Source organism: Felis catus, chromosome B1 (assembly GCF_018350175.1).
Source record: "Felis catus isolate Fca126 chromosome B1, F.catus_Fca126_mat1.0, whole genome shotgun sequence".
Classification (NCBI taxonomy): Eukaryota; Metazoa; Chordata; class Mammalia; order Carnivora; family Felidae; genus Felis; species Felis catus.
The window spans coordinates 101,684,746-101,697,929 of NC_058371.1; the positions used below are offsets into that span (position 1 = coordinate 101,684,746).

Genomic DNA, 13,184 nt, shown 5'->3' on the forward strand with positions numbered 1-13,184 from the left:
TGTATATATATAATATATATATATATATATATATTATATATATAATAACTGGGTTCTAAATAAAAACTTAAAAAAAAATCAAATAGACTGCTTGAACAATAACCAAAACTTAAGAGATAACAAGAACTAAGGCAAGACTAAACAGTAAGGTTCATCTTCCACTTGAGGCCATTCCTACCACACTGGTAGCTGTTTTAAAACTAACACATAGAAATCAACCACAGAGTCAAGGAAAATGAAGAAACAAAGGAATATGTTTTCAATGAAAGCACAAAATAAAACCCAAAAAGTCCTTAATGAAATGGGGATAAGTTATTTACCTGATAAAGTACAAAGCAATGGGCATGAAGAAGCTTACTGATCTCAGGAGAAGAATGCATAAACAAAGTGGGAGTTTCAAGAAAGAGGCAGAAAAATGTAAGAAAATACCAAAAAGAAGTCAGAGAACTGAAGACTACAATAAGTGAATTAAAAATTACAACAGAGGGGCTCAATACAGACTAGATGAAGCAGAAGAAACCATCAGTGAACTTGAACACAGGGCAGTGGAACTCACCCAATGAGAGCAAGAAAAAGAAAAAAGTGAAAAAGACGAAGACAGCTTGAGACTTATGGAACAGTATTAAGCAGACCAATATTTGTATTGAAGGAGCTCCAGAAGGAGAAGAAAACTTATTTGAAGAATAATGGTTGCAAACTTCCCTACCCTGGGGAAAGAAACAGACATCCAGATCCAAGAAGCTCAAGGAGTTCCAGCTAAGATGAACCAAAAGAGACCCACATGAAGACATGTTATAATTAAAATGTCAAAACTTAAAGGCAGTGGGGGAATCTTAAAAGCAGCAGGAAAAAACCAACTTGTTATGTACAAGGAAACACCCGTAAGATTATCAGCAGATTTTTCAGCAGAAATTCTAGAGGCCAGAAGAGAGTAGCATGATACAGTCCAGGTGCTCAAAGAAAAAAAACAAAAAACAAAAAAACCCAACTTGTCTACCAAAAATACCCTGCCTGGCAAATTGTTCTTCAGAATTGAAGGAGAGATCAAGAGTTTTCCAGATAAGCAAAAGCTAAAGGAATTCATCACCACTAAACACCTTATAAGAGAGGTTAAAGGGATTTGTTAAAGCTGGAATGAAAGGACACTAATTAGTAACAGGATATGAAAGTATAAATCTCATTGGTAAAGGTAAATGTATAATAAAGGTAGTGGATCAGTTTTAAAGATAATATGAAGACAAAAGTAGTAAAAATAACTGCTAACTCCAATAATTAAGGGCTAAACAAGAAGAAAAGATGTAAGTTGTGACATCAAAGACATAAAATATGGGGTGGGGAGTAAAAATGTAGAGCCTCAGAATGCATTCAAACTTTTATTGTTATCAATTTAAAAGAGACTGCTATAAAAAGTTGTTACATGTAAGATGAACTGGAAATATTGGTCTCATAGAGTTGCGAGAAGAGAGTATGACAATACAGCAGGAAAGACAGATTATACTTAAAAAAAAAACACACAGAATTATTCTAATTGGCTAAAAACCAGGATATTATTAAAGAAGTAGGGAGCAGTGAATAAACTGAAAGAATGATTATGGTGGACTCCAAAAAGCAAAATCATGGATTTTCCTATGAACTCTGCAGACAATGTCACCATCATATTTGTCAATTCTCAAATACAGTAAAGTTTGACAGTCTCAGAGCTTAGATATTCAAAATTTAATTTGAAAATGATATAAAACTGTACTTTAAATATTTTTCTATCAATGGAACAACTCAAAAAGAGTGGATAGAAAAAACTTTAAAATCACTAAAATTTTGGAAAAGCACCCACAGTTGTAGCTTAATTATCTTACCACGTCATCTATCCAAACAAATAACATTTTAGAAAGCTTCTACAATAGTGAATTTCCTCTATATTATAGTCAAAGTTCAAAGCAAAACTTTGACAAATACATTAATATATGTAGATAAAACTATAATTCCCAGGAAATACTTCATTTTAAACTTTTAAATAACACCAGCCTACTAGGGTTAGCATACCTTTTTACCTCTATGATCATGTAACAAATAAAAATTATAGCTTCTATGAAAACAGAAAACAATCCATACTTAAAATACCGATAAAGAAAGGCAATTCAGGCTCAGCAGAATTTTAAAGAGAAACATGTTATTTCCAAAAACAAATCCTGTTTTGGTAGTAATGATGTTCCTTTAGTAGTACTAAAACTATTAAACTAAAGAAAATCAGATATTTTTGACATTTATTGTAACACAAGAAGTGACAGAATAAGTTGTATTTCAAGTCAATTTATAGGATGGTGTCAGGATCAAAAGATTTCTAAAGAGGAAATTCTCATGCTTCCTGTTTACTTAACAATATTCTTTTTCCCTTCTCACATCAAAGAACAATTCTCTTTATCTAGGAACCATCAATTAGAGCTCATTTTCAAAAAAATAAAAACTTGCATTTCAAAGTAACAGTGATTCTTCATTAACTGTTGTTACTGAAGCTTGACAACATTCATATCCAGTCCCCATCAATATTTTCAAAGTATTTGTACATATTTAATATACATATTGTACTCAAATTATTTTTCACAAGTTTCATCTAAAGCTTCCTTAAAATAGTGCTCAGTCATCTCACTTCACCTTATGTGCAAAATGAAATATATTTATCTAAAAGTACCAACCAACCAAGAAACTCTAACACAGATATAATTAAATGTCCTTTCCAACTCTATAGGTACTGCCTGAATACATGATCATCACCACACATTTTTTTTTTTATTAAAAAGTTTGGAATATTGTTTTCTAACCTTTGTCACATCGTGGCACAGATAAGAAAACAGCATTCCTGAACATGCGGGTAAATAATAGGCTGCCAAAGGTCAGAATTGACTGTCCTGGGCTCCAGCTGTCCCTGGCACCATGCAGATAGATCCCTCAAAGACTGAATATAATGAACACTAAATTTCCATTCATAAGACATCTTTTCAACTAGATTTCAACTATTGTATTATTTCTCCTAATAACTGGGTTAGACTGAAGGTGAATGGAACCTGACAAAATACAGGCCAGAGTTAAATATCTAAGAATTTCAACTTTGAAAATACCCTGAACACAATCCCCTGTCATCTCATATTTTCCCTCTCAGTGAAACTGCTTCACTTCCACTTAATCCTATTTACTCACAGTTTATTTTCCCCATTTTGGCTTGAGCCATTTCATTCATAGCACCCAAAATTTCCTAGGGAGAGTTGATCTGACTCCAACTAGGCCAATTATCTGACCTGACTGCCAACTATTCCCTAAAACAAGTCATAAACATCACATTAGCTGGCTCCACTAAAAATTCATGCACATTGATGAAGTCTCCCTCATCTTATAAGCAAGCAAACAAACAAAAAACCAACCACAGCTATATTAGGCCCTCCATTAAGCTTCTAGAAAGAATGGAATTCAGTCACTGACTCCAAATCCGCATCTCTCATTTACTTAATTGTGGTCAACCCTTCCGCTACTAGCAAATTTTTATTACTTTACAGGGTGGTGTTTTGTGTGGTCAAAGTACTACCCACATCAAATCATCTGCAATAACTTGTTAAAATACAGATTTGGGGGCTTTTCCCAGATCTGCTCAATCAGAGTACCCTTCAGTGATGCCCCTTCTGAGCAATCAGTTTGGGAAAATGCTATTTTAGTCATCTGTAGACTCCTGGTTGCCAATTCAGCAGTATTTTTGTAGTTCTTATTCTCCTTGACCTGTAGAACACTTGAGAATGCTTATTCTATTCTTTGAAATTCCTCTTTCTGCCAACCTTACTCTTCACCCACCTGTCAAACAACTCCAAATATTGCTTCCTCTTATTTTTCCTAATGCAAAATATAAGTGTTCCTTGGGGATCTAGTCCTAATATATTTTTTATACTCCTCAAAAAGAGGCAAACACCTTTTCTCACAATTTGAAAACTGCCTCTTTGAAAGTGATTCCTAGTTTTTTACCTTTACTCCAAAACTTTCTCCAAGTCTCTTACTGTATTTCTAATTGTTGAGTATCTCCACTTTATAATCTTATTACCACCTTAAAAATATGTCAAAGCTTCAAATATTTTCAGCCAAATCAGATTCCATTCTTGACTCTACTTACATTTATAGTACTTCCAGTTTCTAGCTCAAACCATGGTATCATTTTCAACTTGTCTATCTCCTTTGTCATATATATTCTATTTTTTGGTCCTATTTCCCCACCATTGCTTGAATTTGTCTTCCCCTTAATAACCAGTCACAACCCTGACTAGAATCATTATTACTTATTAGGCTACTGTCATGGCCTCCTGACCTTTTAGGCTCTTCTATTCTGAACAACCTAAAAAACCTGCCACTACAATACACGTTATAATAGCAAAAGAATAGAAAACAACCCAAATGTCTATCCATATGTTTATGCAGGTGTGTGATTGCATTGAAAATAAAGGATAAATGAAAAACCTAATAATTATATATATATGTGTATATATATATACACATATATATATATGTACATGTATATATGTGTACACATCTATTATACTTATGTGTATTTATATAAAGACAGAGGGCATACACATGCACACACACTCTCAGGAAGGAACAGGGATAAATGCTAGACGTTTCTGCATATACCATGTATTACAGATTTGTTATATTTTTATACAATAATTTTTTAAATCTCAATTTTAAATATCAAGAGCTAAATTAAATGAATAATTTGAAGTGTGTCATAGGCTGGAGACACAACTCACATAAAGAAGTTCAAACTGGTTGTACATATCTGGTAGAATACGTCCGGAGGACAAAAACAATTTTAAATTGTTTTCAGCAATCAGGGGCACCTGGGTGGCTCAGTTGGTTAAGCGTCCAGCTTTGGCTTAGGTCATGATCTTGCAGTTCGTGGGTTCAAGCCCTGCATGGAGCTCTGTGCTGACAGCTCAGAGCCTGGAGCCTGCTTCATATTCTGTGTCTCCCTCTTTCTCCGACCCTCCCCTACTTGTGCTCTCTCAAAAATAAATAACATCAAAAAAATTTGTTTTCAGCAATCATTCTATTGATGGTAGTGATGGTATTGTTATTCTGAGACTACTATGTATGAGTTGTAGAAAAAAGTGAATAAGAAGTTATATTGCTATCAGTAGGAATCAGGATTTTGGTGTGAGAGGAAGGAGATACAAATGTAAGATTTAAGAGGTTGATTAAAAAAACTCTGTGGACCTGAATTTGAACTAAAATAATCAATAGGAATGAATAAACATATTATTTTACCTTAAATTAATGTACATATTTCTAAGGTATTTTTCTCTGAAAAGACCTTGAGGGGAAAAAACCTCAGTATTAATAGGTACCCTTAGCATCCAGATTATAATTTCTAACCACTTTCTACAAAAAGGAAATAGAGCTCTTTAAGAGAGAAATGGCCATTTCCAAGTATGGGGCAACAAATGCACAAGATGAGGCAAGAACATTCTGTTCTAAGAGAAGCTCACAAAGACTATTGGGATCATGATCAGAAGACAAAGGCACAAACATGACAAGGTTCTCACATGAGACAAGGACACTGCTCATTACTTCTGTTCACATTGTACTAGGAAATTACAGCCAGTACAAAAAAGCAAGAAAAAGACATTTGAAATTAAAGACTGGGACAGAAGAAATACATCTGTCATTATTCACATGACACAACTGTGTATGAAGAAAATCCAAAAGCTCTAAACAATTAGAATTAATTTAGCAAGGGTACTGGATAGAAGGCCAACATAAAAAAAAACAACAAACAAACAAAAAAAAAACACTAGTTTTATGTCTATATATCAGCAACAAATAGAAAATAAAATATACAAAATGATATTACTTAAAAGAGCATTAGAAATATCAATTAGAAGAAAACCACTGAGAGGTTTAGAATAGGCTTCTTTTTAAGAAATTTTTTTAAACACTTTTATTTATTTTTCAGAGACAGAGAGAGAGAGAGAGAGAGAGAGAGAGAGAGAGAGAGAGAGAGAGAGAGACGCAAAGCGTGAACGGGGGAGGGGCAGAGAGAGAGGGAGGCACCGCAATCCGAAGCAGGCTCCAGGCTCTGAGCAGTCAGTACAGAGTCCAACGCGGGGCTCAAACCCATAAACCGTGAGATCATGACCTGAGCTGAAGTCGGACGCTCAACTGACTGAGCCTCCCAGGCACCCCTAGAATAGGCTTCTACTAACACAAGAGAATAATATCAATATGAATTTTAAGGACTGAAACCCAAATATGTAAATTCATAATGATAATGAAAAAAATTCTCATTGGTGAACTTTAAAAAATGACAGGGAACCTGCTATTTGAAAAACATAAAGACAGAGAAATAATCCAGGCTTTTTTATCAAATACACCACAGGTAATCAGACCATTTATAAGCAAACATTTAATAACATTCCAGCTAATGAGAGAATGTGATTATCAAACTCTGCAACCCCTAACAAAATAAGGCAATGATCACTGACCGCTAATATCACAAAAATAAAAGAACCCAGACATTGTGTCTTGTGATGAAGTACTACTTCTTAAGTACTACTTATGAAGTATTGTTGCTAAAACAAAACAAACAAAACAAAACAAAACAAAACAAAAAAACGAACCTCTATTTGAAAGCCTCTAGATTTAACCATTGATTTCAGGAAATAAATAAGACAGAGGAACACATTAAATAACATCATGGAGATGTAAGTAGCAAAAATGAGATTATGGCAAACTCCACTAAAAACAGTTTCTTCAAGGACTAAATTAAAAGAAAAAAAAGTGAGAGAAAATCTATAGATTGATATTTAACACACAAATTCCAATATAATGTAATTTTGATCTTGATTCCAACAATCTATATAACACTTATGAGATATTTAGAGAACTACTACTAATTTTTAAGGTGTTGCTAAATGGATTGTGGTTATACACACATGTGTGTATTAAAGAGTTCTCATATTTCACAGATGTGCATGGAAGTATTTTCAGATGAGAGAGAGAAACCAAGAAACAGCCTCTTACTAGAGAACAAACTGATGGTTATGGGTGGGGGGAGAAGGGAGTGGTTAAATAGATGATAAGGATTAAGGAATGCACTTGCTGTGATGAGCGCCAGGTGATATATGGAAGTGATGAATTCACTATGTTGTACACCTGAAACTATTATTACACTGTATGTTAACTGTAATTTAAAACTTAAAAAGAAAAAGAAATAATATGTCTGGTATTTGTTCTAACATAATCCAGCTTGGGGAAGTATATATGAAAGAAGATTGCTATGTTTTAATAATTATTGAAGCTGGGTGATGGGTACATGGGAGTCACTTACTATTCTATTTTCGTATGTTTAGACATTTCCATAGTAAGTGAACATAAAAATGTTGTGGATGGTGTCTTAATGTATGTCACTTCCCTACACAAAACCCTTCAAGGGTTCCCTTCTGTCTACCCAAATCAGAACATCTGCTAGACTCAGCCCTCAACTTTCCATCCAGTGTTCTATTCTCTAGGCGCAAACACTGTAACATTTCCCATCTAATCTTTGTTTTATTATTTCCAACTGGAATATATTCTCTCTTCCATTTCAGCCTTCTCACTTTTATCTATCCTTTAATGTTGATCTCAGATAACAGAACCTTAGAGCTATAAGAGGACTTAGATGCAACTAGTTTAGTAGTTTTTGAAGAATTTTTAAAATTGAAGTTTATAAGTTTGGATTTAGAAGTCTGATTTTCTTCAAGCAAAGTATCTTATATAATCATAACACAGAGTACATAAAAGAGGCAATAAGCATTGCTGCTTTTGATGTAGGGCAGTTTAGAGTCTTTTCAATCAAGCTTCTATCTCTGAACAAAGAATGACAATTACTGGTATCAACTGCAATCTTGAAAAGATATTTTTAGAATAGATAAAAAAAATTTAAAAAAACCATTATCAACCTCATCAGAGATTATAAAGATCCAAGCTAGGAGTAACAGAGTGTGAGAACCAATAATGTTTAATTCATCTGTGACTGAAACTAAGAAATAGGTTGAACTATAGAACAAACTCACAATTTCACTAACGACAGATATCCTAACTCAGGTGGTAACTAAACTTTTCCTTTTGATCCAATCATATTATAAACAAATATAAATGTAAAGCTAAATAATCTTTGGTTGATTATCAGAAATCCCTACTTATCTAAATTACAAAGTATTAAATCACATTTGGATGGAATTACAGAACGCTGGAAAATGGGCACTCTTTATTTAAAGTATTTATGATGATACTATTAATCAGAATAACTAACTTATGAAACTATTCTCTAACATGCTTAACATTTTTCTGCATGTATATGTGCAGTTTACATTCATAAACTTCTTTGATGTGAGGAATGATAGTTACTGATTTTTACTATTACACAAGCATGGTGATTAGCAAATATTAGGCACTCAAATGTTTGTTGAATTAATCAACAAATGAGCAAGGACTATTATTTGTATTCCTGTATTCTAATTTTTAATTGAAAAAGAAACAACAGGAGTGAAATACCAGGTCACAATGTTGAATATATTTGCTACATGGATAACTTTAAAACAAAAACTTAAAAGAAATAGAATTTTCTTTTAAACTATGAAAAGGGTAATGGCCTTATAATGCCTGTGAAAATAAATACAAAATGGCTGCATAATTAATCAGGTAGTAATTTTTCCAAAATTAAAAAAAAAGTTAAGAACCCCAATGCTTTCATGTAAATTATTATTTTCAAGCAATCTCTGGACATTGCTTTTGCAAAGACTCTGGTTTTGAAAGCTGAAATCCACCAAAAATTTTTAAATATTTTTACTAGTCAAAGACACCAAAAAATAAAAGATTTTTAATATGACAATGGATTGCCTAAATCACATACTAAATTGCTCTATACAGGGAGATTTCACAATCCAGGAGCCATAGCCATGTTGCTGCAAGTAGGATTTCAACAGAGTTTTAGCTTCTTGATAGGATCCAGACATACACTATAGAAAGAAAAAAAATTGAATTATAGGATATAGGCAGAATTTGGCTTATGAAAAGTAAGTAGGCCTAATCTTGTTTCTAAAAACTACTGAAAATGTTTTTGCATTCCTATTTTTCTCGTTATTTTTGAAACTAAACATTTTCCTTTCCAACACTCCTTAAAGACATCTTTTAAACATTTTTTATTAAAATAATCATACTCATTACAGAAAACTTGAAAAGTAGAGAAAATATTAAAAAGAAAATAAAAACCACCTGTATTCCCCAAACTATAGATAACCACCATTATTATTTTGGTTTATTTCCTTTAATTTTTTATAAATGAACATATTGATGAACTTTTAAAAAAGCTTTACTGAAGTGTAATTTACATACCATAAATGGAGTCACTGCAAGTATACAGTTATGATGATTTTTTGTAAATTTATACAGGCATGCAACCATCTTATAGTCCAGTGGTAAAACAATCCCATCATCTGCGAAAAGTTCCACTGTGCTCATTTGCAGTCAATCTGTATTCCCAGCGCCAGCCAACCATGAATCTATCTAGTTTGTATTTAAAGTTTTGGTTTTTCTAGAAATTTCATAAAACGTAATTAACACAATATGAACTCTTGTGTCACGTTCTTTCAGTTACCATGTTTTCAGATTAATTCATGTTGTTTCATGTATTTACAGTTGGTTCTGTTTTATTGCTGATTAGGATTCCATAATATGGGTTTATCATATTGTATATGCATTCACAAGCTGATAAACATTTGAATGTTTCCAGTTTTTGCCTATCATGAATAATGCTGCTGTAAACATTTATGTACAAGTCTTATGTGGGTGTAAGTTTTTGTTTCTCCTGGACAGATACTAGTGGAAGTGCTGGATCACATGGTTAACTATAAGTTTACCTTTGCAAGAAACAGTCAAAATGTTTTCCAGTGTGACTGTACTATTTTACATTCTCATTGGCAGTGTAAGAGGTCTCCAGTTTCTCTGCAACAATACCTAGTATTTATTTTGTATTTTAGTGGATGTGCTACAGTATCAAACTGTGGTCTGATTTTGCATCTCCCTAATGACCAGTGAAGCTGAGCATCTTTTATCTGTGTACTAGGCTATATTCTTTGCTATATATGCACTGGGTTGGAATGCCAGGGTGGCTCAGTCAGTTGGGCATCTGATTCTTGATTTCAGCTAGGTCATGATCCCAGGGTCGTGGGATCAAGCCCCATGTTGGGCTCTGCACTGGGCATGGAGCCTGCATAAGAGTCTCCCTCCTGGGCTCTTGGGTGGCTCAGGTGGTTGAGCATCCACTTTCGGCTCAGGTCGCCATCTCACAGTTTAGGTTTGTGAGCTTGAGCCCAGCATTATGCTGCTGTCAGCATGAAGCCCCCTTCAGATCCTCTGTACCCCTTTCTTTCTGCCCCTCCCCTGCTTGCATGCAGTCTCTTTCAATAATAAACATTAAAAAAAAAAAAAAAGGATCTCCCTTTCTCTCCCCCGTTCTGCCACTCTCCTCTGCTTGGTCTCTAAAAAATACCCCCCAAAATTAAAAAAAAAAACTGGGTTGTTTGCCGTACCTTTCATCAGATGTATGATTTGCCAGTATTTTCTTTCACTGTATGGCTTGTATTTTCATTTTCTTAATGATGACTTTTGAAAAGCAAGTTTTTAATTCTGGAGCCCCAGAATTATGTCTTCTTTAATTACTCTCAGCAACATCATCATTCTCAGTGTACAGATCTTGCACTTACTTTGTTAAATTCACTGCTAAGTATATTTTGTATTATTTTAGATGAAACAGTTTTCCTAATTTTTTTCTAATTTTTTTTAAACATTTATTTATTTTTGAGAGACCAAGAGAGACAGAGTGTGAGCAGGGAAGGGAGACACAGAATCCAAAGCAGGCGTTAGATGCTGAGCTGTCAGCACAGAGCCCAATGTGGGGCGCAAACTCATGAACTGGGAGATCATGACCTGAGCCAAAGTTGGACGGACGCTTAACCACGCAGGCGCCCCAACAGTTCTCCCAATTTTAATTTTAGAGTGTTCATTCCTAGTACAAAAATACACAGCTTAGTTTTCTACACTGTCCTTATACTGTGTACTAAATTTACACATCATATAATTGTTTGTTTTGGTAGATTCCACAGGATATTTTACATACAAGATTTTATCATTTACAAATAAGAACAGTTTTTCTTCTCCCTTCCAGTCTCGATGAGTTTTACTTCTTTTTCATGACTTGCTGCACTTGCTAGGACCTACAGAATAATGTGGAACAGAAATGATGACAGCAGACATTCTTGTTTTCTTCCATAATCTTGGGAAGGTAGGGAGAAAAGTATTCTTTCACCACTAAGCATGATGTCAATGGTAGGTTTTTAATTTGAGGAAGTTTACTTTTATTTCTTAGTGTTTCTATCATGAACATCAGCTGTTCATTTTGTCAAATACATATTGTACATCTTTTGAGGTAATTATGTGGGTTTTAAACATGAATCTATTACATCAAATAATTTTCTGATACTAAATCAACCTTGCATTCCTGGAATAAACCTCCTTTGTGATGGTGTATAATCCTTTTTATGGGTTGCTGGATTTAGTCTGCCAATATCTTAATTCTGCATTTATGTTCCTAAGAGATACTGGTTTGTAGTCTTCATTTTTTGTGATGTTTTTATCCAGTTTCAGTATCAGGGTTATAGTGACCTCATAAAAGGAGTTGGCGAGTGTTCTCTCCTCCATTTCATGAAAGTGTTTTTGTAGGATTTGTATTTTTCTTTCTTTTTTCTTTTTTTGCATATATGTTTGATAGAATTCACTCTGCTATTCTTTAGGGAAAGATTTTTTTTTAGTTTTTATATTAATTCCAATTAATATACAGTGTTATATTAGTTTCAGGTGTACGATATAGCAATTCAACAATTCCATACATCACCAAGTGCTCATGGAGACAGGTGCACTCCCTAATCCCCACCACCTATTTAACCCATCCCTCACTCCAACCCCTTTGGTGACAATCAGTTTGTTCTCTATAAGAGTCTATTTCTTGGTTTGTCTCTCTTCTTAGGAAAACAATTTTAATAACTCAACTTCTTTAGTTCAATTTGGATATTCTCTTTAGTCAAGTTTTATAGTTTTTGTCTTTCTAGGAATGTGTTCATCTAATTTGTCTAATTTTTTGACAAAAGTTTGTTCATGATATTCCCTTACAATTATTTTAGCTCTTTGTGGTCTATAGTGATGACCTTTCTTTCATTACAAATTTTGATCACTTGTGTTCTCTCTTATTGGTTACTGTAAAGGATTATCAATGTCAATTTTTTTCAATGTACCAACATTTGATTTCAGAGTTTTTCTGTTTTTTTTGTTTTCTATTTCTCTGATTTCCATACTATATTATTTCCTCCTTCCTACTTTTAATTTGCTCTTCTTCTAATTTCTCAAGGTGGAAGCTCAAATAACATTTTTTTTTTTTACAATTCTCTTCCTTTCTAATGTAAGGGTTTAAACTATAAATTTCTAACCACTTCTTTGATTTATATTCCATACATCTTATTATGTTGTATTTTCATCCAGTTCAAGATATTTAACTTGCCTTATAATTTCTTTGACTCCTGGATTATTCAGAAGTTGTTATAATTCTCAAATGTATAACTTCTAAGATTTCATTCCATTGTTGATCTCTAATTTAATTCCAAAGTGGTAAGAACATACTTTGCATGATTTTAATCCTTTTAAACTTATTGAGACTTGCTTTGTTGCCTATACTAGATAATGTCCCATGTGTACTTAAAAAGAACATATATTCTACCATTGTGTAGAGTGTTTTGTATAGGCCAGTTTGGTTGGCACTCTTATTTAAGCCTTCTACATAGTCTTATTTTTGTCTAGTTGTTCTATCAACTGCTAAAGCAGTAATATTAAAATCTCCTACTATAATTGTAGAATTATCTATTTCACTTTTCAATACTGTCAGTTTTTGCTTATATATTTTGGAGTTCTGTTGTTACTAACACATACAATTGTTATATAATTATAAATGCCATAGCTTTTATTTTTGAAGAATTATTTTGCTGTAATTCTATAGAATTCTTGGTTGCTAGGTTTATCTTTCAGCACTTTTCACTGCATTTCACTGCATTCTGGTCTCCATTATT

At 33.4% G+C, this 13,184-nt stretch overlaps 1 protein-coding gene across 6 annotated transcripts in view; it reads right to left on the reverse strand.

The window, feature by feature from the left end:
• Positions 1-13,184, reverse strand: part of ADAD1 (adenosine deaminase domain containing 1) — a 107,583-nt gene that overhangs the window by 43,467 nt on the left and 50,932 nt on the right. For 3 of the 6 annotated variants that reach the window (XM_045055901.1, XM_019829001.3, XM_019829002.3), the window contains exon 12: positions 8,924-9,029. The exons of 1 other annotated variant lie outside the window; for it this stretch is intronic. In XM_045055901.1, the coding sequence (XP_044911836.1) occupies positions 8,924-9,029 (106 nt within the window). Of the gene's footprint in view, positions 1-8,915; positions 9,030-13,184 lie in introns of those variants that run through there. 2 more of the 6 variants (XM_045055902.1, XM_011281674.4) reach the window with 1 other exon arrangement.